General features: G+C 44.0%; 1 protein-coding gene across 2 annotated transcripts in view; it reads right to left on the bottom strand.

The window, feature by feature from the left end:
• Positions 1–303: 303 nt before the first annotated feature.
• LOC137321365 (flap endonuclease GEN homolog 1) overlaps positions 304–27,007 on the bottom strand; it is a 43,607-nt gene continuing 16,903 nt past the window's right edge. Inside the window, exons 7-14 of one of the 2 annotated variants that reach the window (XR_010962797.1) lie at positions 26,483–26,633; positions 24,351–24,387; positions 24,178–24,258; positions 18,744–18,874; positions 18,143–18,204; positions 7,411–7,560; positions 2,849–4,482; positions 304–510 (exon numbers count right to left, since the gene is read on the bottom strand). Coding sequence is in view for 1 of the 2 variants with exons in the window: in XM_067983746.1 (XP_067839847.1) it covers positions 2,909–4,482; positions 7,411–7,560; positions 18,143–18,204; positions 18,744–18,874; positions 24,178–24,258; positions 24,351–24,387; positions 26,483–26,633 (2,186 nt within the window). In the remaining variant the exon portion in view is untranslated. Of the gene's footprint in view, positions 511–1,438; positions 4,483–7,410; positions 7,561–18,142; positions 18,205–18,743; positions 18,875–24,177; positions 24,259–24,350; positions 24,388–26,482; positions 26,634–27,007 lie in introns of those variants that run through there. The other variant, XM_067983746.1, reaches the window with a different exon arrangement.

Genomic DNA, 27,007 nt, shown 5'->3' with positions numbered 1-27,007 from the left:
ATGAAAATAAACTACCACTCTTTCTTGAACTTTTTCAAAGTACAGACAGTAATCAAAACCGTGAATGAACACAGAGCATCTTTTCCCCAGGGGTTCAAGAGATCTATCCGGCCACCAGTTTCATTAAAACATTTCACAAATGTGTGTGAATGGACACATCGGGATCTTTGCTGTCATTTAGGGTCATTCACAATCTTGGACACTTCTATGTGATGTTCCTTTCTCAGCAGGAAATCCCATAATTCTGCTATTACACTAATGAAGTAGCACTCATCAGGCTTACACAACAGCAGTTACAGCCACTGGATTATACTTAACCATGTTCGAGTTTCTTCCAAAATTGAGCAATAGAAATGGAAAATTATATTCGCTATAGTATGAAATTGACAAAGTATTGCAAAGCACCTTTAATTGATATTTTATTGCATACAGGACTTTGCGATGTCATGACCAAATTGCTTAGAGTAAAGGCTCCAATCCTCAAACACCAAATTCTGCTCAAATTTGCCTCTGCAGAAGAGAAAAACAGACAAAAATAAAATGCACAGCTTCCCTACACCGCATCACCCAGAAATGTGGCCAAAGAGAGATATAATGCTTTCCCCCAAACTCTGGGCCATGATCAAAAAGGATGCCACTCCACTTCCTCATCCATGGACTGCTGCTGATATCTGGATCCAAAGCCACAAAGACTCCACTAAAGGAATCCTCTTTATCTTCCACAGCAACCTGAGCATTTCGGAAACAGAGGAGTGGCACACACCTCCATTACACTAGCCCAGGACTAGCTAGCACTAGCACAACTGACCTGATCGTTCCTGGCCATTTATTTTTCCCATCTACAACAACGGCATCAAAGCGGGCTCATTAACCCGCACTAACGTATTACCTCTTCTGAGGCACTGGCACCAGGTGTTCCTTGGCAACTCTGGGTTCCTGTCCATCATACTGGACCAGCTTTCTTCACTATATAATCAAGAATGATAACCCTGTTAATTCCGAACTTTACTCTAGGAAACTATCAAAGCAGTTCGCTGGGGACATATTATCACCTCCTGCTCTGCCAAGAGAAAACCCAGAGAGGCCTGGAGCAAAACAATACTGGACCCAGGAAATTTGACAAAATGTACACAATTGGAGAACGATGTGCAACTTCTGATAGAATAAAAAGATTGTTTTAGTCGGTGAGAGCAAAAACACTACAAGCAAAGTGGCCTGGTAGAAAAGCTCAGAGCATATACCCTGAGACAACAAATGCAGATCTGACCTGGACACACTATGCTTCATTCAAAATTGAAAATTTTATGTGAAATTTAATATGAAAAAAATGCATGAGAGTATTTGGCCCTTCAAAGTAATTTCTTAAATTTTTTCAGCTTTGATTTTTGTAAATAATATTCATATTTCATAATAGGATTTAGAAACATGTACCTGGAATATTTGAGGGGTTATCAGTTTTAAAAAAATAGGAATTAAAGAACCCTTACAATTTACATGTAAAAAAAAGTTAAACTAATTTCTTTGGTTAAGAAGCTTTTGTTAATATCCCAAGATTTTTGCTTTCATTTTCTGAGATTTTCCAGTTTAATCGTGCAGTCAGATGTAGGCTTCACCTCAAAGTCTAACTGAAAGTTTCTGCTTTGATTTTCTTTGACGGTTCACCAGGTAAGTGCATGGCTCAGTGAACCCTTGAAACATAAAGGTTACAAAGGTGCTAGGTTCAACCCCTCCTTATTTTCATTTATCCTTCTGCAACACTTATACTGCGCTTGCTAAACATTTGCCTGCTGCTGGTGGAAGTGTGAAAAGAGTTCTTCACAAAACATAACCATGTTGGATTTCACAATGACACAGTAATCAGCTTGTAAAGACCTGTGATGTGCGGCCTAACAAAAAATGCTGAGGATTTATTTTGTCATGTTGACGCACATAATTCTACACAGTTTAAAATCATGACAATATCAGCTACCACTTCACAAAGATCTGTTAATCTAAACATTTAGTGGTGCAGCCTTTCACTTACATAGTTTAAGTCTAAGTTATAGTGCACCTTCTAGCTGTGGGCTAGGAAAGGTAAGGCAAAAATCAAGTCAAACTGGTACAGCGAATTAAAAATAAAATTCATAAATACAATGATTCCTTGCACTCTCTCAAAGTTCAGTGTGCACTGCAACATGGTGTTAAGGGACTATCAACAACAACGTGCATATCGAATGCACTTTTAACACAGAAAAATGTCCCAGGGTGCTTCAGAGAGGAAGAAAGATAATCTGATTTTGTTTGCGCCATCAGTGAGAATATGCAGTTAAGAGGCCAAGCACTTCCTCAGAGTGAGATGCTGGGAGGGACAGAAAAAACACAATTAGGCGTGATAAGTCACCCCGAGCTGCTTTCCCATACTTCCATGTAGCTGGATCAAGTGCAGCATTGAGAGCTGTTCTTTTTACTGGGGAGGTACACAGTCATAAAAAGGGGGGGAAAATAAAAAATATTCTCTGAATGTATGCAATTTAATTGGAATATTTAATAGGAACCACTGTTTCTAAAAATTATTTCAATTTAGATTAATTTCCATAAATGAATGATCAATCTATGGACTAGCAATGGCACATAGAGCATTTTACTGGGCCTTGTGGAACAGGACAAGGAACACCATAAATGATTATAACCATGGGATTATTTTTTCAATATACATCTAGGAACATTTTAAGTGATCAGCAGTTTATAGTGTTTAGTTATCTATTTTATTGCAAAATGTTGGGGAAAAAATATAAATTTATAGGCAAGACATTCAAAATAACCTAACATGGTACATCTAACTAAAAAAAACTACAAACTTCTACAGAACCTTGGTACTCCTCAAGCTCACGGGTTTCTGCACTTGAGTAACAATTCAAGTACGTTGGAGTCAAAGCTTCAGCCTTTCTGACAGTGGTAGAGGGCTGTCACTTATTACTATAATGGAATCCTCATCATCACTGAGCTGCTTGTGATTCTGCACACTGCTCATATAAGGTCTTGGCAGGACAGCACTGCTTCCACTCTTAGTTTTACCGTCAGAGGTATTTACCGTGAGAGCTTTGCTGTGCTTATGCATTAATTGAGCTTGCTCATTTTTTCCTACACCAGTAACATTGACTACTTTGGGTTGAAAACATCCAGCATCCACGCTGGTGTGACCTGCTCTACCAATGGTAAATTTGGATTTAGTCTGCTGGGGCCACACTTGGCTATGCTTTGCACTGTAGGATGGCATTACAGTGTTCTTTGTAGCTCTTGATTTGACGCCAAGCTTTTTCTGTCTATTTCTTGAATTCTCAGTATCACTGTCTTCGCTGGATGATGACACTCTGTGACAGACACTCTTTGTCTGAACTGTCGAAACATTTCCATTCACCAGTTTTGTTCTGTGTGGTTTGGTGGTTTTGTTTTTCTCCACTTTAAATGAGATGCTCTCTGGCTTTGGAGCTTGGTATGAATACATAGCTGGATCATGAGTTCCAAAAACCTTCTCCATTGAATCTGTTAAACTCTGTTTATCTAATGCAGTCAGTGGCCTGTTATGTTGAGTTGCACTTGCGTCAGAAGTGTAAATTTTCCTTTGCTTTTGCTGAACTCGTTGAGTTTCTGAGAAGTTACTATCGGTGAATCTCTCTTTATTACAAAGAGTTAAATTATTTGCGAGTTTGTTTTGAATAAGAGACTCAACATCCGCTTCAGGAGATGACAAATCACTTTTATGACCAGTGGAACGTGGCAGGGAGTCAGTTTCACTGGAATTAAAATTTGACTGACGTAGAGATAAAAACTGACATGAGTTCTTTAATAGAATTCGGTCTTTTAAACTTAGCTGATCAAAATCTTGCAGCATGGACGCATCCTCATGAAATAATTCCCTCATATTTTTTTGAACAGAATCTTGCTTAGATGCTGCAGCATTTTCCTTCAATGCTTCGTCCTCTGTCAGTTTACTGGTAGAGCCCACAGGATCACAGCAATTCTCATTAAAGACCAGGTGAGCTTGTTCAGAAGTTTCAGCTTGAGTTGCTGGAGTGGACTCAGATAGTGATGCACTAAATGATTGACTCCAGTCAATGCCACTCAAGTGCAACTCTGAAACTAACATAGACGCTGAAGGGGACAGGGCACAGGCACTAACCCTATTTTCTGATGCTGTAAGAGATAAAGTCTCACAGTCAGATTTTCCTATTTCTGCACTGAGTTTAATTGCAGGTTGTGCAATTTCATTTGCAGATGCTCCCCAGGATTCTTTGGGCAACAGAGAATACTCAGTAGAAAAGCCAATAGAAGGATTCAAACGAAGTGAGTTGGAGGAATTTGCCTCTTGACTTGCACTTTTTTGAACAGGTCCGTTTCCTGTTGCAACCCAACCTTTAGGGGAAGGTTGTAAGTTCATCTCAGACAGTAGTTGTGTGATTTCATCAGGCAATGGTGCTGTCCTGACTTTTCTCTTGCTTTTACCTGAAATAAAACACAAAATCAAAATCAAAGGACTAAGTTGCTATCCATCTCAGTACTTTGGCAACAGCACTAAATGGAGGCATATATTTGGTTGTCCTTTCATTTTCTTGTTGCTTGACACTACATTGGATATTTAGTTCTAAAACAACAACTTGCATTTACATAGTGCCTTTAACATAGTAAAATGTCCCAAGGCGCTTCACAGGAGCGTTATTGGGCAAAATTTGACACCGAGCCACATAAGGAGATATTAGGACGGGCTTGGTCAAAGAGGTAAGTTTTAAGGAGCGCCTTAAAGGAGGAGAGAGAGGTAGAGGGGTTTAGGGAGGAAATTGCAGAGCTTAGGGCCTAGACAGCTGAAGGCATGGCTGCCAAAGGAGGGACAAAGGAAATTGGGGTTGCACAAGAGGCTAGAATTTAAGGAACACAGAGTTCTCGGAGGGCTGCAGGGCTGGAGCAATTACGTCAAGGGTAGGTCAAAAAGAGTGGACCGATTGGCTGAAAAGCCACCTAGGAGATGTCTAATTACCAGGAGAGAGGAAGTGGTCTAAGTATGAGGGCTGACGGTATAATGCATTTTAAGGGATGAGATGCCTTTCAATAATACAAGGCGTCACCAATGCTCTTTGTAAATAAGCACACATAGGACACCCTGTGGTAACACATCAGTACTGCAAATCATTTATTGTTGAAAAGTAATTGAGAACTATTTTTTTCTCCATTGCCCCTCTGAAGGCAGCAAATCAAACTGGGCACGGTTTCATGGATGCTGGGAGCCCATTCTTCACGTGTGAACGTCGACAGCAAGTGTTGGCGGGCTATTTTACTATGGAGGGCATTACAGCTCAGCTTGACCTGGTCCTCACTAGCTATCAGCACATATGTATTTTCAGGCAAAGATCTCCATACTGAGACTAGGAGTGTAAACCCTGTCAGTTGTTTCCTTCTGTAGTCCAGGGAGAGCGAAGCTAATGATAATGCTTCCAATGCTACCTTGGTCGAGATAAGCTCACTCAGCATATATCGGTGATTAAAGCTGGCTTGGGACTACACCGTACAATGCATTTACCCACTGAAGCCTTGGGGCAAGCTTGGGAACTGTTTGCAGGATAAAATGATAGATCAGCCAAAAATATTAAAATTCTAATCTAGGTGTTAAGAGATTATGAAAAATAGAATGCTACAGCCTCCAGACAAAAACAGAGGTGGGGGAAGAGAGGGGAAAAAAAGATTTAAAAGTTACATGGTAAAAGCTAAAACAAATAAAATGCAGACTTATAATCTAAATGATAACGTAAAAAGCTGTATATTATAATGGTTTTACTTCTCCAGGCCCCACTTTAGCAAATGGCTTCAGTGTAGGAAAAAATAACCCTATGTCCTACAATCAACATTGATACCCAACAATCTCAGGAGTGCTCAAATCCAGAATGAAATACAGTTAAAAAAAGACACTGAGGGGGAGTACTGTCCTTCACATTTCTTGGGTTCCCTGGGCTATGCACCCATAGTAACTAGTAAGACGAGTGTCTGCATTGGACTTCTCCCATGATTGGCCAATGCTATGTTGAAGCAGCTGCTAGAGGGTAAGTGACAACAGTATAGATTCCCTCTCCCTTCTGCTTTCCTTCCTTCAATATTAACATTCGACTAAACATAAAAATTAACAGTTGAAAAATAACATTCTTAAAGCCTCTTTTTACAAATAGGTAGTATTAATGCCCACTGGCTTGAGGCAGGAGAAGTGGCATGAATCAGGCAGAACACCCTCAACTGGGTCGCCCTTCACAACCCCAAACAGGTTTCCCCTTTCTCCCCCCACCCCACCCTCATCTTATGTTACCACTCATCTTAACTTGCGGAGCCACAATAGTAAATAAACTCTCGCCCATTTTCACCATGCTTCTCCTGTGCTGTACATAGAATCTTACAGCACAGAAGGAGGCCATTGGCTCATCATGCCTGTTCCGTTGCTTTGTAAGAGCTATCCAATTAATCCCACTCCCCTGTTTCCCCATAGCCCTGCAATTTTCTCCCCTTAAAGTATTTATCCAATTCCCTTTTGAAAGTTATTGTTGAATCTGCTTCCACCCCCCATTTCAGGCAGTGCATTCCAGATCATAACAACTCGCTGAGTAAAGATATTTCTCGTCATCTCACATCTGGCTCTTTTGCCAATTACCTTAAATCTGTGTCCTCTGGTTACCAACCCCTCTGCCACTGGAAACAATTTCTCCTTATTTATTCTTATCAAAACCCTTCATGATTTTGAACGCTTCTATTAAATCTCCCCGTAACCTTCTCTGCTCTAGTCTTTCCACGTAATTTTTTATTTCTATGCTGGGTTTTGTTTTGCCACGCAGTGCCTGATTTATAAATCAGGAATTGGCCACAAACTGAGCCAAAACCTTGGGTCCAGAGCCAGATCAGAGATCGAAACTGCTCTTCAAATCCCAAGCAGGTGACATTGCATCTAAATTTACTCACCTTCAGATGTGCTTCAAGAGAATGCAGAAAACATGATCAAGTTCAGAAAGGAAGGTCCTAAATCATTTAATCTGAACTGTTTGAGCCATGATCAATAATATACAGGGCTAAATAGTCCTACTATAGGATGTAAATATTTAAATAGTTTCCCAGGGCTTCAACAAACTGATTAATCAGATTACACAAGAGTGTCAAATGGAGTGACTCAATATTTAACAAAAATACATAAATAGGTTTACTACAAACAAACATCTTTAATATCGTAACATTTCAGGCATTCTTGAAAATGTGTTATTTTTTCCTATAGCTTAGTAACGTGTTTATGTGCAATCTGGGGAAAACATCATGCATTGATTGGAATGCAAACCTTTAACTGAAAATAAACACAACCATTCCTGGGCAAAAGGCTGGATCGTGCCTCCTTTTAATAATGCAACTTACTTTTTTGTTTCTTCTTGTCCTCTTCAGCTTTCTGCCTGTGAAATAAAGCAGTCATATCTGGATATGCTGTTTGAAAGAAAAGTTGCTCCTCTATGGTTGTCACGGCATTCTGAGAATCTTCAGATCGTTCATTTGAGTAAATGTAATGCTCTAGGAAATGAAGAAAATCATTCATGAAAACCCCTACACCAGGCTGTCGCTGTTTGGTTAGCTCATACTGTCTTTTATAAATGTAAACCAAATGCAGAGTAATTGCTCAGAAACAACAATTCACTATAAGAGAAATAATTTGATTGTTTATTATGGAGTAGATTTTCACCTTCATCCCTGAAAATGGCAGAGGAGTTGAAACAGGTTAATTGGCTAACCCTACTGGGAGGTGATGAGACCAATGCAGAATACAATGGAAAGTTTTTAAGATCAAGATAAAAAATGTGAAAGACAAATATGTACCTAAAGTCAAAAGAAGGGAGTGTGGTAATAAAAAGCCAAGGTGGCTGACTGGTCATGTACAAAGACAAATAAGATGTAAACAAAAATGTTTCTACAATCTAAAGGCATCTAATACTCAACTAAACAGTTAAGTACAAGGAACAGCTAAAGAAAACAAAGGCTGCTATTAGATCAGCTAAAAGGATAATGGAAAAGAAGATTGTAGACAATTGTGGAAGTGATAGGAAAAGCTTTTTAAGTTATGTGAAGAGTCAGAGATCTGTCAAAGACTGTATTGGGCTATTGAAGGATGTTCAACGACAGTTTACAAAGGAGTATTTATTAAATGAGTATTTTGCAACGGTCTTCACTCTTGAAGACAATGCTCAACTGTTAGAATGTAATAATTATGTTAATAATACAATTAGTAATATTAGGTAGGGTAGAATAGAGGTTATGTTACTGGACTAGTAATCCAGAGGCCTGGACTAATAATCCGGAGTCATGAGTTCAAATCTCGCCACAGCAGCTGGGGAATTTAAATTCAATTAATTAAATAAAATCTGGAATAAAAAACTAGTATCAGTAATGGTGGCCATGAAACTCCTGGATTGTCGTAAAAATCCATCTGGTTCACTAATGTCCTTTAAGGAAGGAAACCTGCCGTCCTTACCTGGTCCGGCCTATATGTGACTCCAGACCCACAGCAATGTGGTTGATTCTTAATCACCCTCTGAAACGGCCTAGCAAGCCACTCAGCTGCACAATAAGAATAAAGTCACAATAAGAATAAAACCAGACGGACCATCCGGCATCGGACACGACAAAGGCAAACCAAGCCCAGTCAACCCTGCAAAGTCCTCCTCACTAACATCTGGGGACTTGTGCCAAAATTGGGAGAGCTGTCCCATAGACGAGTCAAGCAACAGTCTGACATAGCCTACTCACGGAATTATACCTTTCAGCCATTGTCCCAGACTGTTCCATCACCATCCCAAGGTATGTCCTGTCCCACCGGCAGGACAGACCTACCAGAGGTGGCGGTATAGTGATATACAGTCAGGAGGGAGTGGCCGTGGGAGTCCACAACATTGACTCTGGACCTCATGAAATCTCATGGCATCAGGTAAAACATGGGCAAGGAAACCTCCTGCTGATTACTAACTACCGCCCTCCCTCAGCTGATGAATCAGTCCTCCTCCATGTTGCCCACCACTTGGAGGAAGTACTGGGGGTAGCAAGGGCACAGAATGTACTCAAAGTCCCCCACCAAGAGTGGCTTGGCAGCACCACTACTGACTGAGCTGGCCGAGTCCTGAAGGACATGGCTGCCAGACTGGGCCTGCAGCAGGTGGTGAGCGAGCCAACACGAGGGAAAAACCTACTTGACCTCATCCTCACCAATCTACCTGTTGCAAATGCATCTGTCCATGACAGTATTGGTAGGGGTGACCACCACACAGTCCTTGTGGAGACGAAGTCCCGTCTTTGCACCGAGGATACCATCCAACGTGTTGTGTGGCGCGACCACCGTGCTAAATGGGATAGATTCAGAATAGATCTAGCAGCTCAAAACTAGGCAGCCATGATGCGCTATAAGCCGTCAGCAGCAGCAGAACAGTATTCCAGCACAATCTGTAACCTCATGGCCCGACATATTCCTCACTCTACCATTACCAACAAACCAGGGGATCAACCCTGGTTCAATGAGGAGTGTAGAAGAGCTTGCCAGGAGCAATAGCATGCATACCTAAAAATGAGGTGCCAACCTGGTGAAGCAACAACTCAGGACTACATGCATGCTAAACAGCGGAAGCAACATGTTACAGACAGAGCTAAGCGAATCCACAACCAATCAGATCAAAGCTCTGCAGTCCTGCCACATCCAGTCGTGAATGGTGGTGGACAATTAAACAACTAACGGGAGGAGGAGGCTCCGTGAACAGCCCCATCCTCAATGATGGCAGATTCCAGCATGTGAGTGCAAAAGACAAGGCTGAAACGTTTGCAACCATCTTCAGCCAGAAGTGCCGAGTGGATGATCCATCTCGGCCTCTTCCCGAGATCCCCATCACAGAAGCCAGTCTTCAGCCAATTCGATTCACTCCACGTGATATCAAGAAACGGCTGAAAGCATCGGATACTGCAAAGGCTTTGGGCCCCGACAACATCCCGGCTGTAGTGCTGAAGTCTTGTGCGCCAGAACCAGCCGCGCCTCTAGCCAAACTGTTCCAATACAGCTACAACACTGGCATCTACCCGACAATTTGGAAAATTGCCCAGGTATGTCCTGTCTTCAAAAAGCATGACAAATCCAATCCGGCCAATTACCACCCCGTGAACCTACTCTCAATCATCAGCAAAGTGATGGAAGCTGTCATCAACTGTGCTATCAAGCAGCACTTACTCACCAATAACCTGCTCACCGATGCTCAGTTTGGGTTCTACCAGGACCACTCGGCTCCAGACGTTATTACAGCCTTGGTCCAAACATGGACAAAAGAGCTGAATTCCAGAGGTGAGGTGAGAGTGACTGCCCTTGACATCAAGGCAGCATTTGACAGTGTGGCAGCAAGGAGTCCTAGTAAAATTGAAGTCAATGGGAATTAGGGGAAAAACTCTCCAGTGGCTGCAGTCATACCTAGCACAAAGGAAGATGGTAGTGGTTATTGGAGGCCAATTATCTCAGCCCCAGGATATTGCTGCAGGAGTTCCTTAAGGCAGTGTCCTTGGCCCAACCATCTTCAGCTGCTTCATCAATGACCACCTTCCCTCCATCATAAGGTCAGAAATGGGGATGTTCGCTGATGATTGCACAGTGTTCAGTTCCATTCGCAACCCCTCAGATAATGAAGCAGTCCGTGCCCGCATGCAGCAAGACCTGGACAACATCCAGGCTTGGACTCATAAGTGGCAAGTAACATTCACGCCAGACAAAATCCATCTTCAACAAGAGAGAGTCTAACCACCTCCCCTTGACATTCAACAGCATTACCATCGCCGAATCCCCCATCAACATCCTGGGGTCACCATTGACCAGAAACTTAACTGGACCAGCCACATAAATACTGTGGCTACAAGAGCAGGTCAGAGGCTGGGTATTCTGCAGCAAGTGACTCACCTCCTGACTCCCCAAAGCCTTTCCACCATCTACAAGGCACAAGTCAGAAGTGTGATGGAATACTCCCCACTTGCTTGAATGAGTGCAGCTCCAACAACACTCAAGAACCTCGATACTATCCAGGACAAAGCAGCCCGCTTGATTGGCACCACATCCACCATCCTAAACATTCACTCCCTTCACCACCGTGGCTGCAGTGTGTACCACCTACAGGATGCACTGCAGCAACTCGCCAAGGCTTCTTCGACAGCATCTCCCAAACACGCAACCTCTACCACCTAGAAGGACATGGGCAGCAGGCACATGGGAACAACACCACCTGCACGTTCCCCTCCAAGTCACACACCATCCCGACTTGGAAATATATCGTCGTTCCTTCATCGTCGCTGGGTCAAAATCCTGGAACTCTCTTCCTAACAGCACTGTGGGAGAACCTTTACCACACAGACTGCAGCAGTTCAAGAAGGCGGCTCACCACCACCTTCTCAAGGGCAATTAGGGATAGGCAATAAATGCTGGCATTGCCAGCGATGCCCACATCCCATGAACGAATTTTTAAAAAAATAGATGAACACATTGTTTTTGATAGAATTAAGAACCTGAAAATAGATCGAGCAGCCGGGCTGGATGATATCCACCCGTGGGTCCTCAGGGAGATGGAGCACGTGCTGTGCGAGCCCCTCGCCCGTTTTATTACTGGCTCACTGCACTCTGGAACGGTTCTCATAGACTGGAAGGAGGCTAATGTAGTCCCATCTTTAAAAAAGGAGACACGATGGAGCCGGGTAACTACAGGACCATTAATCTGATATCAGTAATAGGAAAGATGCTTGAGGGAATCATTAGGAATGCAATATGATTACTTGAATAGAGAGGGACATATTAGGGACACCTAACATGGCTTCAAAATAAAGGTTCTCTCTTACAAATTTGATTATATTTTTTGAAGAAGTCACCAAGATTGTGGATGAGGGAAGCCAGGTAGACATTATCTACTTAGACTTCCAAAAATCTTTTGATAAGGTACCGCACAAGAGGCATCTCTACATGATCGAGGCTAGAGCCAATAGGGTGCTGGGGTGCATTAATAGGACAATTGACAAAAAGCAAAGCATACTATTTTGTCCTTGTACAAGACCTTGGTCAGGCCTCAACTGGAATACTGTGTCCAGTTTTAGTCTCCTCACATGGTGGATGATATTGAGGCTTTGGAAAGGGTGCAGGAGGGCCACTAGACTAATTCCCAGTTTAAAGCATCTTAGTTATCAATATTGGCTAAAAGAGCTGGGACTCTACACTTTAGAGAAGTGTAGACTTAGGGGTGATCTGATTGAGGTTTATAAGATGATGAAGGGGATAGATTGTGTTCGAGTTGATAGTTTGTTCCAATTAAATAGGTTAGGGAGGACCAGGGGTCACAATTTTAAGTTGTATAAGGTCAGATCTTGGTTACATTTTAGGAGGTGGTTCTTTTCCCAGAGACTAGTAGACCTCTGGAACAGGCTGTCGGCTCGTGCAGTGGACACCGATTCGCTGAATTCCTTCAAGCGAGAGCTGGACCTGTTTCTGGCTGGGGCGGAGATCACCTCTTACAAAAGGTAGGCAATGCATAGAATTATCAGGGTGAGAGTGATCTCCTGGACTAGTTTTGATTGCCTAAGGGATCGGAGAGGAGTTCCCCAGAATGTTTTTCCCTCCAAATTGGCCTAGGTTTTTAATCTGGTCTTTTGCCTCTCCCGGAGATCACATGGTTTTGGGTGGAGAGCGTATATATTATGATACACAGAGTATCACAATTGTGTGCGACAGGCTGGATGAATCAGAGGGTCTTTTCCTGTCCGCCATTGTTTGTCTGTTTGTCCGTGTGGTAATCTGGCTGAGCGGATCACCGTCCTTTACAAAATCCGCCCGATTTATATTCCATTGATTTCAGGAAAATCAGGCGGGTTCTATGGTGGGCCAGTGATTCACTCTGCCAGATTATTGTCTTGGCAGTGATGACAAAAATCAACCCTGGTATCTCATGTCCATTTATTGATGTTAAAATTTATGGAAGTCTATGGAAAGAATCTATTTATACGATGCAAAATTCCTTCAGGAATGAGATACGAACGGCTAAGTAAAATAAGCAGAACAATTGGCGAGATAGATTTCATGTGCTAATCCACAATTTACAAAGGGTCGACATTTATAAACATGTCCAGCAGTTGAGCTTTCCAGCCAAGGGAGGTGTTTAGTGTTGCTGATGGTGGCTATAGGAAAAATCTCATTACTGGGTCTTGAATTATTCACCATTGCCTGGCCTGTGATATATTCTCACCAGCTGATGCATCGAGAACGGTTTCGGGACTATCTGTGCCAGTGGATGGGGCTGCAAAGGTATCATGAGGAAATCTGGTATCACAAAGACAGTTGTTGCCAATGGATTTGCTGAGACTTCCCCACCAGATGTAAATTTTAGTTGGTGAGGTTTAGACATCTCTACATTGCTCCCTTGGCATAAATACTCCGCCTGGTTCCTTTTGAATATGAGCTCCATAATAACCTTGCAGGAGAAGCAATTGACATTTCTGCACATTTAGGAAGGAAATCTCATTTTGGAAAGGTTTGGAACATCTCAGACACAGATTCCTGGATCCATCTGAAAGAGAGTACTCAAATAGAGGTACTAGGACCACTGCTTTTCTTGATATATATTAATGACTTGGACTTGGGTGTCCAGGGCACAATTTCAAAATTTGCAGATGACACAAAACTTGGACATGTAGTGAACAGTGAGGAGGATAGTGATAGACTTTAAGAGGACATAGACAGGCTGATGGAATGGATGGACACATGGCAGATGAAATTTAACATAGAGAAGTGCAAAGTGATACATTTTGGCAAGAAGAATGAGGACAGGCAATATAAACTAGATGGTACAATTCTAAAGGGGGTGCAGGATCAGAGAGACCTGAGGGTATGTGTACACAAATCTTTGAAGGTGGCAGGACAGGTTGAGAAAGCGGTTAAAAAAGCATATGGGATCCTGGGCTTTATAAATAGAGGCATAGGGCTCAATTTTCAAATGGAAGTCCAGGTGCGTTGGAGTAACAAAAATCGGGAAAATCCAGAGCAGGAACGAATTCCGGCTCCAACCTGACGACTTCTGCGTTTCACACAGACGCAACTGTGTGCGCGCCGCTTCAGAAATCCGGAAGTGCTGCCGGTTGCTGATATTTAAAGCAGTCATTAAGATAGTTGATAGTTGTTAAATTACTTAATTTTGTGATTGAAGCAGGGAAAGGATTTTAATTCTGCCTCAGCGTGTTTCCCGTGCTGTGTGAAACGCTCCATGTTGAAGGAGTCATGTCTCAGCCAGCAGCCATTTGGACATTTAAATGCCTGTTTGACAGATGGGGATAAATGGTGAGTTATTGCAGCAGGGCACTCAGTTCTCTCAGACAAACTTTTGGCTGGGAGATCTTTGTGTTTAGACTGAAAATTCTTGGTTTCCATTCAGAATTGTTCTATTTACACATATTTACCAACTTTTTGGACCCCCTCAAACTGACACCATCAGGATGGGAGGCACGATGGTTCACGTACCTGTGCCACCATTCCACTAATGTAGGAGGTGGACTCCTCCATCCTCTGCACTATGGTGGAGAGTGCGCATGGCACCTGTTCCAGTACCTCGCAAATGTGCTGCTGTCCCTCAATCATTCTCCTTTTAAAGGATGGCCCCCTGGGGTTCAGCAACTGCATCCGGCTGAGCAGAGCCTGGAGAGGAGTGCGCCCACTGGTGCGAACACTCCACAGTTGCCCCTGCCACCAGTGTCTGCTCGTGCTCACGTGTGTGGTGACTCACCAGGTGCCAATCCAACCAACTGACTACTAGGACCCACCGAGGTGTGAGTATCTGCGTTGGTGGATGGCTCGCTAAGATGTGACAGTGCGCCCTCAGAGGCCAGGAGCTCCTCTGAGGAATTGCCCTCTCCCGTCACTTCGGTCGTTGAATGGTCTGCAAGAGAACAGAAGGCAATATTAAGCATCATCACAGGTGTGTCATGTTGCGATGAGCATACTGAAGTGTTCAACATGCCAAGCATTGTTAACACCAATTCATGTTGAGTGTGACGAATGTTAAAGTTGTGTCACCAGGCGTTTGTGGGGTGCCAGTCTCGGCGTCCCCGACGGACAGGCACCCGAGGGTATGGCTGATCTGCAGGGCCTCCTCCTCCGTGTCTGTGAGGACCACTATTGTGGAGGCCTCCCTCCAGTTCTCACCCTCTCACGTGCATTCTGAGCCCTCTTCTCCCATAAGGGGAGAAAGTACAGTCGTGTGAGTGAGTGATGGTGAAGTGGCCAGCCGATGAATGCATTGCTTTGGGTGAGGCTGACCGTGAAAGAGGTGCATCAGAGGGTGAGTATCAGACAGACATCACATTGGATGAGGATTGGGGTGAGTGGTAGTAGTGGGGTGACAAATGGGAAGGTGAGGAACAGGTGAGGAAGTGCAGATAAGTTGAGGATGAGCCGTAAGTGGGTGTGAGGAGTGATGTGACGGAGTAGTCTTGGCACTGCAGAATAAGTTGTGGGGGTGGGGGGTGGGTGATGTGGAACACAGAATGCAGGAGAATCAGTAAGTGTACTCACTTTTGCTGACCTAGTTAGATCATTGAAACGCTTCCTGCACTGGACCCAGGTGCAGGAGATGTTGCTGCTGGTGGTGACCTCCTGCCACCTCGAGCCAGGCCTTCTTGGTGACAGAGGCAGGGCACTTCCTCCTCTCGGCCAGGTAAAAAATTTCCCTCCTCCTCCTCACTCCAGCCAGTAGCACCTGGAGTGAGGCATCATTAAATCTTGGATCAGCCTTGCCCATGTGTTGCTCCATTTTGTGTGTTCTTGCTTTTCGCTCCAGCAAAAGCCATTGGAGTAATGGCCCTTTAAATGTAGACGCTCCAGCTGACAGCCTGTCATGCGGGTGCGCAGTCCGCCCACTGTGCAGCTTTAGGTCGGCAAACCCGGAAGTCACGTTAAGGGTTACCAATTGAGTCGCGATCACTTGGTGAACGGTAAGTTTTTATTATCCGGGTTTGCCGCGAGCCCATTGACTCCCCCACCACCCTCCGCGGCCATCCCACCACCCTTTAAAAATTGAGCCCATAGAGTACAAAAGCAAGGAAGTTATGTTGAACCTTTATAAAACACTGGTTCGGCCACAACTGGAGTATTGTGTCCAGTTCTGGGTACTGCATTTTAAGAAGGACATGATGTTCTTAAAGAGGGTGCAGAAAAGATTTATTAGAATGGTGCCAGGGATGAGGGACTTCAGTTATGTGGATAGACTGGAGAAGCTAGGGTTGTTCTTCTTAGAACAGAAACGGTTAAGAGGAGATTTGATAGAAGTGTGCAAAACCATGAAGAGTTTAGATAAAGTAAATAAAGAGAAGCTGCTCCCACTGGCGGAAGGGTCGAGAACCAGAGGACACAGATATAAGGTGATTGGCAAAAGAACCAAAGGCGACATGAGGAAAAACATTTTTACACAGCAAGTTGTTACGATCTGGAACGCACTGCCTGAAAGGGTCTTGGAAGCAGATTCAATTGTGGCTTTCAAAAAGGAATTGGATAAATACATGAAGGGAAAAAATTTGCAGGGTTACAGGGAAAGAACAGGGGAATGGGATCAACTGGATTGCTCTTACAAAGAGCCGATACGGGCTCGATGTGCCAAATAGCCTCCTTCTGTGCTGTAACCATTCTATGATTCTATTTTATGAGTTGGCTGGTCCTCCAGATAGGAGCATAGGCTTGTGACGAAGGATTTTAACCATCACCAAAAGACATTGGGGTAAATGTTAACCCCCCAAGAACAAGTGGGTTGGGGGTGGGTGGGGAGTAAAAATACCCAGTTTTCAGAGCGGGACCGCATCCCGGCTCCAATATGCCTACTTCTGGGTTTAACCCAGGTGGGTTTGTTTGCATCTGGAGAGCAGACACCGGGAAGTCCTGACCCCACTTAAATCCGGCGGGCCTATACTTAAAAGGGCAATGTACCTCATTGAGATACGTGAGGTGCTAAATATTTTGTGTATCGGAATAATAAAACAACTTTAACCTTACCTGTTCAAGTTTCCTATTGCTTCCCATTTACTTGAGGTGAGGGCCGGGTCCATGAGGTGAGTGCCTTTATTGCACTGCTTGTGGGCCCGGAGGAGGAGTGCTTCATCCAGACCAAACAAGTTCATCTGGCCGACAGGACCCCTCCCCACTTCGATGGTAGACCCCCACCTGCCTCCGACTCTTTACCTCCAGTAACCTCCAATCTATCCCCCACTCCCCGGATCTCTTCCTCGCAGCACAACCCCCCCCCACCCCAGCCGATCTCTCCCCCCAACCCCCAGCCGCCCAATCTCTCCCCCCAACCGCCCGATCTCTCCCCCCAACCGCCCGATCTCTCCCCCCAACCGCCCGATCTCTCCCCCCAACCGCCCGATCTCTCCCCCCAACCGCCCGATCTCTCCCCCCAACCCCCGATCTCTCCCCCCAACCGCCCGATCTCTCCCCCCAACCGCCCGATCTCTCCCCCCAACCGCCCGATCTCTCCCCCCAACCGCCCGATCTCTCCCCCCAACCGCCCGATCTCTCCCCCCAACCGCCCGATCTCTCCCCCCAACCGCCCGATCTCTCCCCCCAACCGCCCGATCTCTCCCCCCAACCGCCCGATCTCTCCCCCCAACCCCCAGATCTCTTCCTTGGCTCCTCCGATCTGCTCTCCGGCCCACGATCCCTCCCTCTGGTCCCCCGCTGCAGCAGGCCTTCCTGCCCGACAGCCTGTCAATCAGGCTGGCTGCCGGGCACAAACCCAGACGAGCAATGATTGGCCTTATTACAGATCGCGGCCCGCCCACTTACATTCTGGGTTTTGCACACGGAAATCTGCCCCCTTGCTGCCTTCCCGGCTCGTTGTTGAAATTTTTCCCATTGTGTAGACACATAGGTTAGTCTTACGGGTCTTATTATTATTAGTATTAGTAACATTTTCGGCCATCGTGGGATCTGTTGTGATTCTCTTACTTGGCTTATGGTCTTTGTTGACCCAAGTGGAAATTATGATCACAAAGCCAGGTCTTACTATTCCATGCATCATCTCTTTCAGAACTTAAAATCTTAAAAAAAGTAAAAATTATATACCTGGTTTTTCCCATAGAATTTCAAAACATGGAAGCCCATTCCGAATTCTTGTTTTGACAATTCTTAAAAAAAGAGAAAGAAAAACTGTCTGAAATCCCATAGAGTACCTCTTACAGACTTTAAAAAAAATTTGTTCATGGGATGTAGGCATCGTTGGCAAGGCCAGCATTTATTGCCCATCCCTAAATGCCCTTGAAGAAAACTGCAGCGCAGCAAAACCATATCTGTAACATCGCCACATGTAAAGCATTATAATGAGAAGTACATTTACAGGAAGGCAATTTTAGATCTCTTATGCACTCCATTCTCCCCTATTTACCTGGGGTGTTGTGCAAGTTTGAGATGAAGACATTTGCAGTGGACCCCCTCCCCACAAAACAAAACTATGCAAGCACACGTACGCCCAATCACTTCTCTCGTCACCAAATGTTAGCACACTCCACCAAGACATTGTGTAAAGGGTATCAGAGTGTGATGCAAAGTAGGTAAGCTGCCTTTAGTTACATCCAGAATTATAAACTAAATATCAACAGCAAATTGTTCAAGGTTACTAAACCAACAAAACAAGTAATAATTAATTAAGTATTTTGGTAATTAGTACCTTATTGGTTGTAAATGACATGGGTCTCTTTTTCCCGATTTTCTCTCCGTCATATCATGGTGTGAGAGTAGCATCAGCACTTTCTCACACGTGTAGTGTCTAGGCCACTCCATTTTATCCAGCGCAAAATTCTGGGCACATGAAGAAAAAGCCTCTGTTAATGTGGCATGACTGAGTAGTTTTAATGTTTATTTTATAATTCTTCCAAGCTTATTATCCTAAAAACATGTTTTTCTTTTAATTCCTAATTATTTAATTCCCAATATTTCCCCTTGTCACATTCCTATCCCAGCCATGAAACTTTAGCCTTCATTTTTTTTCCTGCAAATTATCCTCAATAGATTTTAGAATGGAAAATTTTGCCTCAGTTGAAGTAGGTAGAAGGAGCAATTTTCACATAACCTGGACTCTTTGTAAAAGGACTGCATTGAAATTAATTACTTCCAGGTACATCTATTTATGAACTACAGTTGAAGCATGCCTTAGGAAATGCTGAATTATTAAGTATTTCAGTATTATGATGCAGTGTCCTAGGCCCAACCATCTTCAGCTGCTTCATCAATGACCTTCCCTCCATCATAAGGTCAGAAATGGGGAGGTTCGCTGATGACTGCACAGTGTTCAGTTCCATTCGCAACCCCTCAAATAATGAAGCAGTCCGAGCCCGCATGCAGCAAGACCTGGACAACATCCAGGCTTGAACTCATAAGTGGCAAGTATCATTCGCGCCAGATAAGTGCCAGGCAATGACAATCTCCAACAAGAGAGAGTCAAACCACCTCCCCTTGATATTCAACGGCATTACCATCGCCAAATCCCCCACCATCAATATCCTGGGGGTCACCATTGACCAGAAACTTAACTGGACCAGCCATATAAATACTGTGGCTACGAGAGCAGGTCAGAGGCTGGGTATTCTGCGGCGAGTGACTCACCTCCTGACTCCCCAAAGCCTTTCCACCATCTACAAGGCACAAGTCAGGAGTGTGATGGAATACTCTCCACTTGCTTGGATGAGTGCTGCTCCAACAACACTCAAGAAGCTCGACACCATCCAAGATAAAGCAGCCCGCTTGATTGGCGCCCCATCCACCACCCTAAACATTCACTCCCTTCACCACTGGTGCACTGTGGCTGCAGTGTGTACCATCCACAGGGTGCACTGCAGCAACTCGCCAAGGCTTCTTCGACAGCACCTCCCAAACCCGTGACCCCTACCACCTAGAAGGACAAGAGCAGCAGGCACATGGGAACAACACCACCTGCACGTTCCCCTCCAAGTCACACACCATCCTGACTTGGAAATATATCGCCGTTCCTTCATCGTCGCTGGGTCAAAATCCTGGAACTCCCTTCCTAACAGCACTGTGGGAGAACCGTCACCACACAGACTGCAGCGGTTCAAGAAGGCGGCTCACCACCACCTTCTCAAGGGCAATTCGGGATGGGCAATAAATGCTGGCCTCACCAGCGACGCCCACATCCTGTGAACGAATAAAAAAAAAACACACTATTACCATCAGCCCTCCCCAATTTTCTCCTCTCCTCTCGAAGTCAGTAACTCCTGATGAATCAATACTCCTCCATGTAGAGCACCACTTGGAGGAAGCACTGAGGGTAGCAAGGGCACAGAATGTACTCTGGTTGGGGGACTTCAATGTCCATTACCAAGAGTGGCTCAATAGCACCACGACTGACCGAGCTGGCCGAGTCCTGAAGGACATAGCTGCCAGCCTGGGCCTGCGGCAGGTGGTGAGCGAACCAACACGAGGGAAAAACCTACTTGACCTCGTCCTCACCAACCTACCTGTCGCAGATGCATCTGTCCATGACAGTATTGGTAGGAGTGACCACCACACAGTCCTCGTGGAGACAAGTTCCATCTTCGCACTGAGGAGACCATCCAACGTGTTGTGTGGCACGATCAACATGCTAAATGGGATAGATTCAGAACAGATCTAGCAGCTCAAAAAAACTGGGCATCCATGAGGCGCTGTGGGCCATCAGCAGCAGCAGAATTGTATTCCAGCACAATCTGTAACCTCATGGCCCGGCATATTCCTCACTCTACCGTTACCAACAAGCCAGGGGATCAACCCTCATTCAATGAGGAGTGTAGAACAGCATGCCAAGAGCAGAACCAGGCGTACCTAAAAATGAGGTGCCAACCCGGTGAAGCTATAACTCAGGTCTACATGCATGCAAAACAGCGGAAGCAACATGCTATTGACAGAGCTAAGCGATTCCACAACCAGCGGATCAGATCAAAGCTCTGCAGTCCTGCCACATCCAGTCGTGAATGGTGGTGGAAAATTAAACAACTAACGGGAGGAGAAGGATCTGTAAACATCCCCATCCTCGTGATGGCGGAGTCCAGCACGAGTGCAAAAGACAAGGCTGAAGTGTCTGCAACCATCTTCAGCCAGAAGTGCCGAGTAGATGATCCATCTCGGCCTCCTCCCAATATCCCCACCATCACAGAAGCCAGTCTTCAGCCAATTCGATTCACTCCACGTGATATCAAGAAACTATGGGCCCCGACAACATCCCGGCTGTAGTGCTGAAGGCTTGTGCTCCAGAACTAGCCGCGCCTCTAGCCAAACTGTTCTAGTACAGCTACAACTCTGGCATCTACCCGACAATGTGGAAAATTGCCCAGGTATGTCCTGTCCACAAAAAGCAGGACAATCCAATTCGGCCAATTACCATCCCATCAGTCTACTCTCAATCATCAGCAAAGTGATGGAAGGTGTCATCGACAGTGCTACCAAGCGGCACTTACTCACCAATAACCTGCTCACCGATGCTCAGTTTGGGTTCCGCCAGGACCACTCGACTCCAGAACTCATTACAGCCTTGGTCCAAACATGGACAAAAGAGCTGAATTCCAGAGGTGAGGTGAGAGTGACTGCCCTTGACATCAAGGCAGCATTTGACCGAGTATGGCACCAAGGAGCCCTAGTAAAATTGAAGTCAATGGGAATCAGGGGGAAAACTCTCCAGTGGCTGGAGTCATAACTAACGCAAAGGAAGATGGTAGTGGTTGTTGGAGGCCAATCATCTCAGCCCCAGGACATTGCTGCAGGAGTTCCTCAGGGCAGTGTCCTAGGCCCAAACATCTTCAGCTGCTTCATCAATGACCTTCCCTCCATCATAAGGACAGAAATGGGGAAGTTCGCTGGTGATTGCACAGCGTTCAGTTCCATTCGCAACCCCTCAGATAATGAAGCAGTCCGAGCCCACATGTAGCAAGACCTGGACAATATCCAGGCTTGGGCTGATAAGTGGCAGGTAACATTCACGCCAGACAAGTGCCAGGCAATGACCATCTCCAACAAGAGAGAGTCTAACCACCTCCCCATGACATTCAGCGGCATAACCATCGCTGAATCCCCCACCATCAACATCCTGGAGGTCACCATTGACCAGAAACTTAACTGGACCAGCCATATAAATACTGTGGCTATGAGAGCAGGTCAGAGGCTAGGTATTCTGTGGCGAGTGACTCACCTCCTGACTCCCCAAAGCCTATCCACCATCTACAAGGCACAGGTCAGGAGTGTGATGGAATACTCTCCACTTTCCTGTATGAGTGCAGCTCCAACAACACTCAAGAAGCTTGACACCAGCCACCACCCTAAACATTCACTCCCTTCACCATAAGCGCAACGTGGCTGCAGTATGTACCATCCACAGGATGCACTGCAGAAACTCGCCAAGGCTTCTTCGACAGCATCTCCCAAACCAGCGACCTCTACCACCTAGGACAAGGGCAGCAGGCACATGGGAACACCACCTGCACGTTCCCGTCCAAGTCACACACCATCCCGACTTAGAAATATATCACCGTTCCTTCATTGTCGCTGGGCCAAAATCCTGGAACTCCCTTCCTAACAGCACTTGGGAGAACCTTCACCACTCGGACTGCAGTGGTTCAAGAAGGCAGCTCACCACCACCTTCTCAAGGGCAATCAGGGATGGGCAATAAATGCTGGCCTTGGCAGCACGCCCACATCCCATGAACGAATAAAAAACTCACGCACAGTGCAGTTCCATTAGTGATGCAGTCCTCCAACCCCTTGCAAAGTGACCATTCTTCACGTGTAAACAGTATCTGGTAAGTGGTATAGCCAATTTGGATCCTGTCTTCCCCCAACAGCTACATACACACCGACAGATTGAAGATCTGTGTCATTTCTAATTATAAAAGACCATTGTTAATCGTTCTTTATGGAATGTTATAATTTGTTTACAGCTGCTGAAAACAGATTGATTGGGGGTAATTTTGACTTTTGGCAATAGAGTAAAACAGGCGATATCGATTCAGCCGCACGTTATACAACTCTCCCGATTTGTGGCTGAATCGATATCATTCGTTTTACACTATCACCCAAAGTCAAAATTACCCCCACTGTGTGGATACCTGAAATATAAACTTTAACTGTCTCACGTGTTAATTAATGTCACTTCAAAAGGGCAGATGAGATACCTCTGTTTGGGATTGCCAGACCACCTCGGAAGAAAATCCAAACTTGCTCTGCATGAAAGTTGCATCGTCCCACAAGTGTATACATTGAATCAGGAAATTCTATCAATCAAACTGATGTCTATGAACCTTATTTTGTCTACTGTGCTGACATACCTTCTGATTTTTCTTTGTCATAGTTTGGGTTTCAAAGCAGATGGTAGGTAACTCTTTAGTGCTTTGCCAGGCAGTTGATGAGCTGGATTCAGGGCAGCACACCACGAGTTCATTTATAAGCTTTTCCTCAAACAGGTGTTGCAAGTTACGAGAATTATTTTGAAGACAATTATTTTTGAATTTGGTTTAAAAGTACTGGTGAGAAATCAAATATTATTGTAATCTAGTGACATCTGCTTGACTTTAATTTTACTTCTCGATAAATCTGATTTATGGTTTATAGCCTGAGTTGCACAGTCTCAGTCAGAGAACATGAGAGGTCTTACATTATTTTCAGTGAACTGATCAGTAGCATAAAAGGCTTATTGTCTACCCAGGCATGCTACAATATATGATACTTGGCACATAAAGTCATGTTCCAGTTCATAAGAAACGAGGGCTTGCTTGTGGAAGTGGTCCTTTGTGCCAGGCACAAGAAAATGTATCTGAAGGATATCCCTATCATAACAGCAACCATTCCATCAATGACTGCTGGATAATGACCAGGAAAGAGAAGCCTGGTTGATTTTTTTCCTTATTAGTCTGAGAAGGCAGTGCTCAATTGTAGCTAAAATCAGATAACTCAATAAAAACTAGGGATCAAACTTGAGGCTTACGTGCTCTGTATAGCTCAGTACCACGCTGCTTGGTGCACTTACCATCTGACCCTGAACATTTTTAAATCAGATTTTCTAATTAGATGTATTATAATGAAATTTTGGGTAAACTTCTTTGGAAAATATTATTCCGTACCTGAAGAAAATGTAGTTTTGGCCGCCTCCACTGAACATTTTGAATTAGCTGGTCTTTACTGATAAGAAATTCTCTGATCACCTGAAGCACAGAAAAGAATATTTATAAGCTGATGTTTGCTGTAGGCCTGTCTCATAACGAGTTAACATTTTCAAAAATATTTTCGCATTTACCTCTTTGAATGGGAAATGCTCACAAGCTCTTGCTTTTCTGAAAGAAACGGGCAATTCAAATTTATACAAGGAAGAAAAGAACAAACTTGCATTTACATAGTTCTCACATCCTCAGGAAGCACTTTAAAAATCAATGAATTATTTCTAAAGTGCACTGTTATGGAAACAAACATAGCAGCCAATTTATGAACAGCATGAGCCCACAAACAGCAAATTAATAACCAGGTAATCTGTTTTCGATGATATTGGTTAAGGGAGGATTGCTGGCCAGGGCAACTAGAACTCCCTACTTCTTCAAATCGTGCCATGGGATCTTTCACGCCCATCTGGGCAGGATTAATCACTCGTCTAAAAGATGACAACCCCATCAATTCAGCACTCCCTCCGTACTGCACTCAAATAGCAAACTAGATTGTGTGCTCAAGTACGTAGTGTGGCTTGAAACCACAACCTTTTGACTTGGGGGTGAGATTGCTACCAATTGAGGAAAGCTGACACTGAAGGAAAAAATCTGCAACTAGCTGGATCACACCAACATCAACGTGAAACAGCAGCCATTCCTCTACGGGATTATTTTGCCCTACATCACCTTACTTCATAGTATAGGTAATTAAAATTAATGTTATACAGGCCTCTGTGGAAGAGCCCAGTGAATTGGGTAATTGAATAAAGAAAGCAACACCCAATCCTCCCAAAAATAAAATTCGCAAAGAATGTTCTGGAGTAAATATTTGCCAGTCCTTGAACTAACTCTCACTGAACTCCTTTCATTACAGAAGGTTTGAGTTAAGCAACGCCTGTAACAACATGTCAATTGCCTCTCTCTATGCATGAAGCCTCAAGTTTATGGAGGTGTCTGGCCCCAGCACTGCTGGCCGGAGAGACTCACCAGGTTGGAAGCTCCAACTTCCTTTCATGCATCTGTGCGTACATTTTTTTAAAAATTGTTATTCAAAACAATTTCTTCTGGCACCAGCAACAAATTACCAGATTAACTGAATTGAATTTCAATTTGCTATGGTGGGATTTGAATTTATGATCTCTAGATTGTTAATCTAGTACTATAACCACTAGGTTATTCTAGAAATGTTCATGAATAACAGCAAGACTGGCCATTCACAAAGCATGCAAGGGCTCACTTTAAGCCCCACTCCTCCGACAAGTAATAGAGATAATAACTCTCCAAGAAGCCATTATTAGAAGCAGATAAAGTAATTTGATTTTTTTTTTGCACAAGACATCAAAAACAAGATAACAATTAACTCAAATTTTCTGAGGTAAATTTAAAGCAAAAAAAAAATCAGTCATCGAGTACAGCAAGAGCCAAATACTGACACATCTGAGCAGAAAACTCACAGGTGAGAAAAGAGTAGGTCTTTATTTTGTAATCTAGTCTGAATGGTTACAACAGCTGCCTTTTATTTATATTTCTATTGAAAACTCAAAAACAATCATTGTTCGTTTACATATCACAAGTTCTGGAAGGACAGTACCATTATTCAAGTTTTGGGGTAATAAAATGTGTATATTTAAGTAGAACATTTGAAACACTAAATACCGCTGCAGAAATATTGAGTGAAGGAGGACAGATGCAAATTGATCTTTTCTTGGCATTCATTATAAAAGGTCAGTTAACAACTGTGCTCCCATACTGTGTGCAGATGTATGTGATACTATATGCAAATGTATATTCATATAATTGTGGTATTTCTTTATTTTCCACCAGGAATACATTTACTGCAGTGTCCAAGGAAATCTAGGAAAAAGTAGGAGAATTATTTTTAAAACGCAGAGGCTTGTTAGGACATGAAATGCTCTACTAGAAACAACCACGAGCAAGTGACTCTAAGGATTTTTGAAAAATATTTTGAGCAATTTGATTGACTCGCCTCATGAGTGCAGGGAAACTGATTGATGGGTGGATAGATAAATGCCCCAACCAGATTGACTGGAAGGCAGGCAAGTCACTGAACCAGGTGATGCTGTGTAATATGTATTTTAACATATATAGGAACTGATAAGAATGAAACAGTAATTTAAATGAAATTTATACTTGTATGAATGCCACCTGCAATAATTTCCAGAGCTCTCTCAACGACTGTTGCATCTTGGTACTGGATACACAAACTTACTTTTTGATGTTGCTCTCCACAGAACTGGCTTTCCTCTTCTGTTCTGCCTCATGCCAATCACAAGGGCAACAGTAGTCACTGCCATGCAGTAAACAGAACTGATCACTTGCACACAATTGACAACCTTTGTGTGCGTGCTCCCTGACTAATCCTATATGGAATACAACAGCAAAAAAATATAATTCATTCATTTTTCATAAAACTAACTGGGAAATAACCAGCACAATCAAGCTATGGTTTATGCTGTTTATCTGTGCAGTTATTTGTGCTGTCAGCTGTTTAGGTTCCACAATCTGGAATTCTCTCCCCAAACTCCTCTGCTTCTCCACCTCTCTCTCTCCTTTTAAGACACTTCATAAAACCCACCACTTTGACCAAGCCCCTCCTAATGCCTCCTTCATCGGCTCAGTGTCCATTTTTGTCTGGTTATGCCCCTAAGAATCATCTTGAGACTTTTAAAAAAAATGTTATAGGCACTATATAAAATGCAAGTTGTTGTTATTTGCTCAAGATACAGCGCTGTAA

Source organism: Heptranchias perlo, chromosome 5 (genome assembly GCF_035084215.1).
Source record: "Heptranchias perlo isolate sHepPer1 chromosome 5, sHepPer1.hap1, whole genome shotgun sequence".
Taxonomy (NCBI): domain Eukaryota; kingdom Metazoa; phylum Chordata; class Chondrichthyes; order Hexanchiformes; family Hexanchidae; genus Heptranchias; species Heptranchias perlo.
Note: the sequence above shows the minus strand (reverse complement) of the source record. Positions and strands in the feature narration are given on the sequence as shown.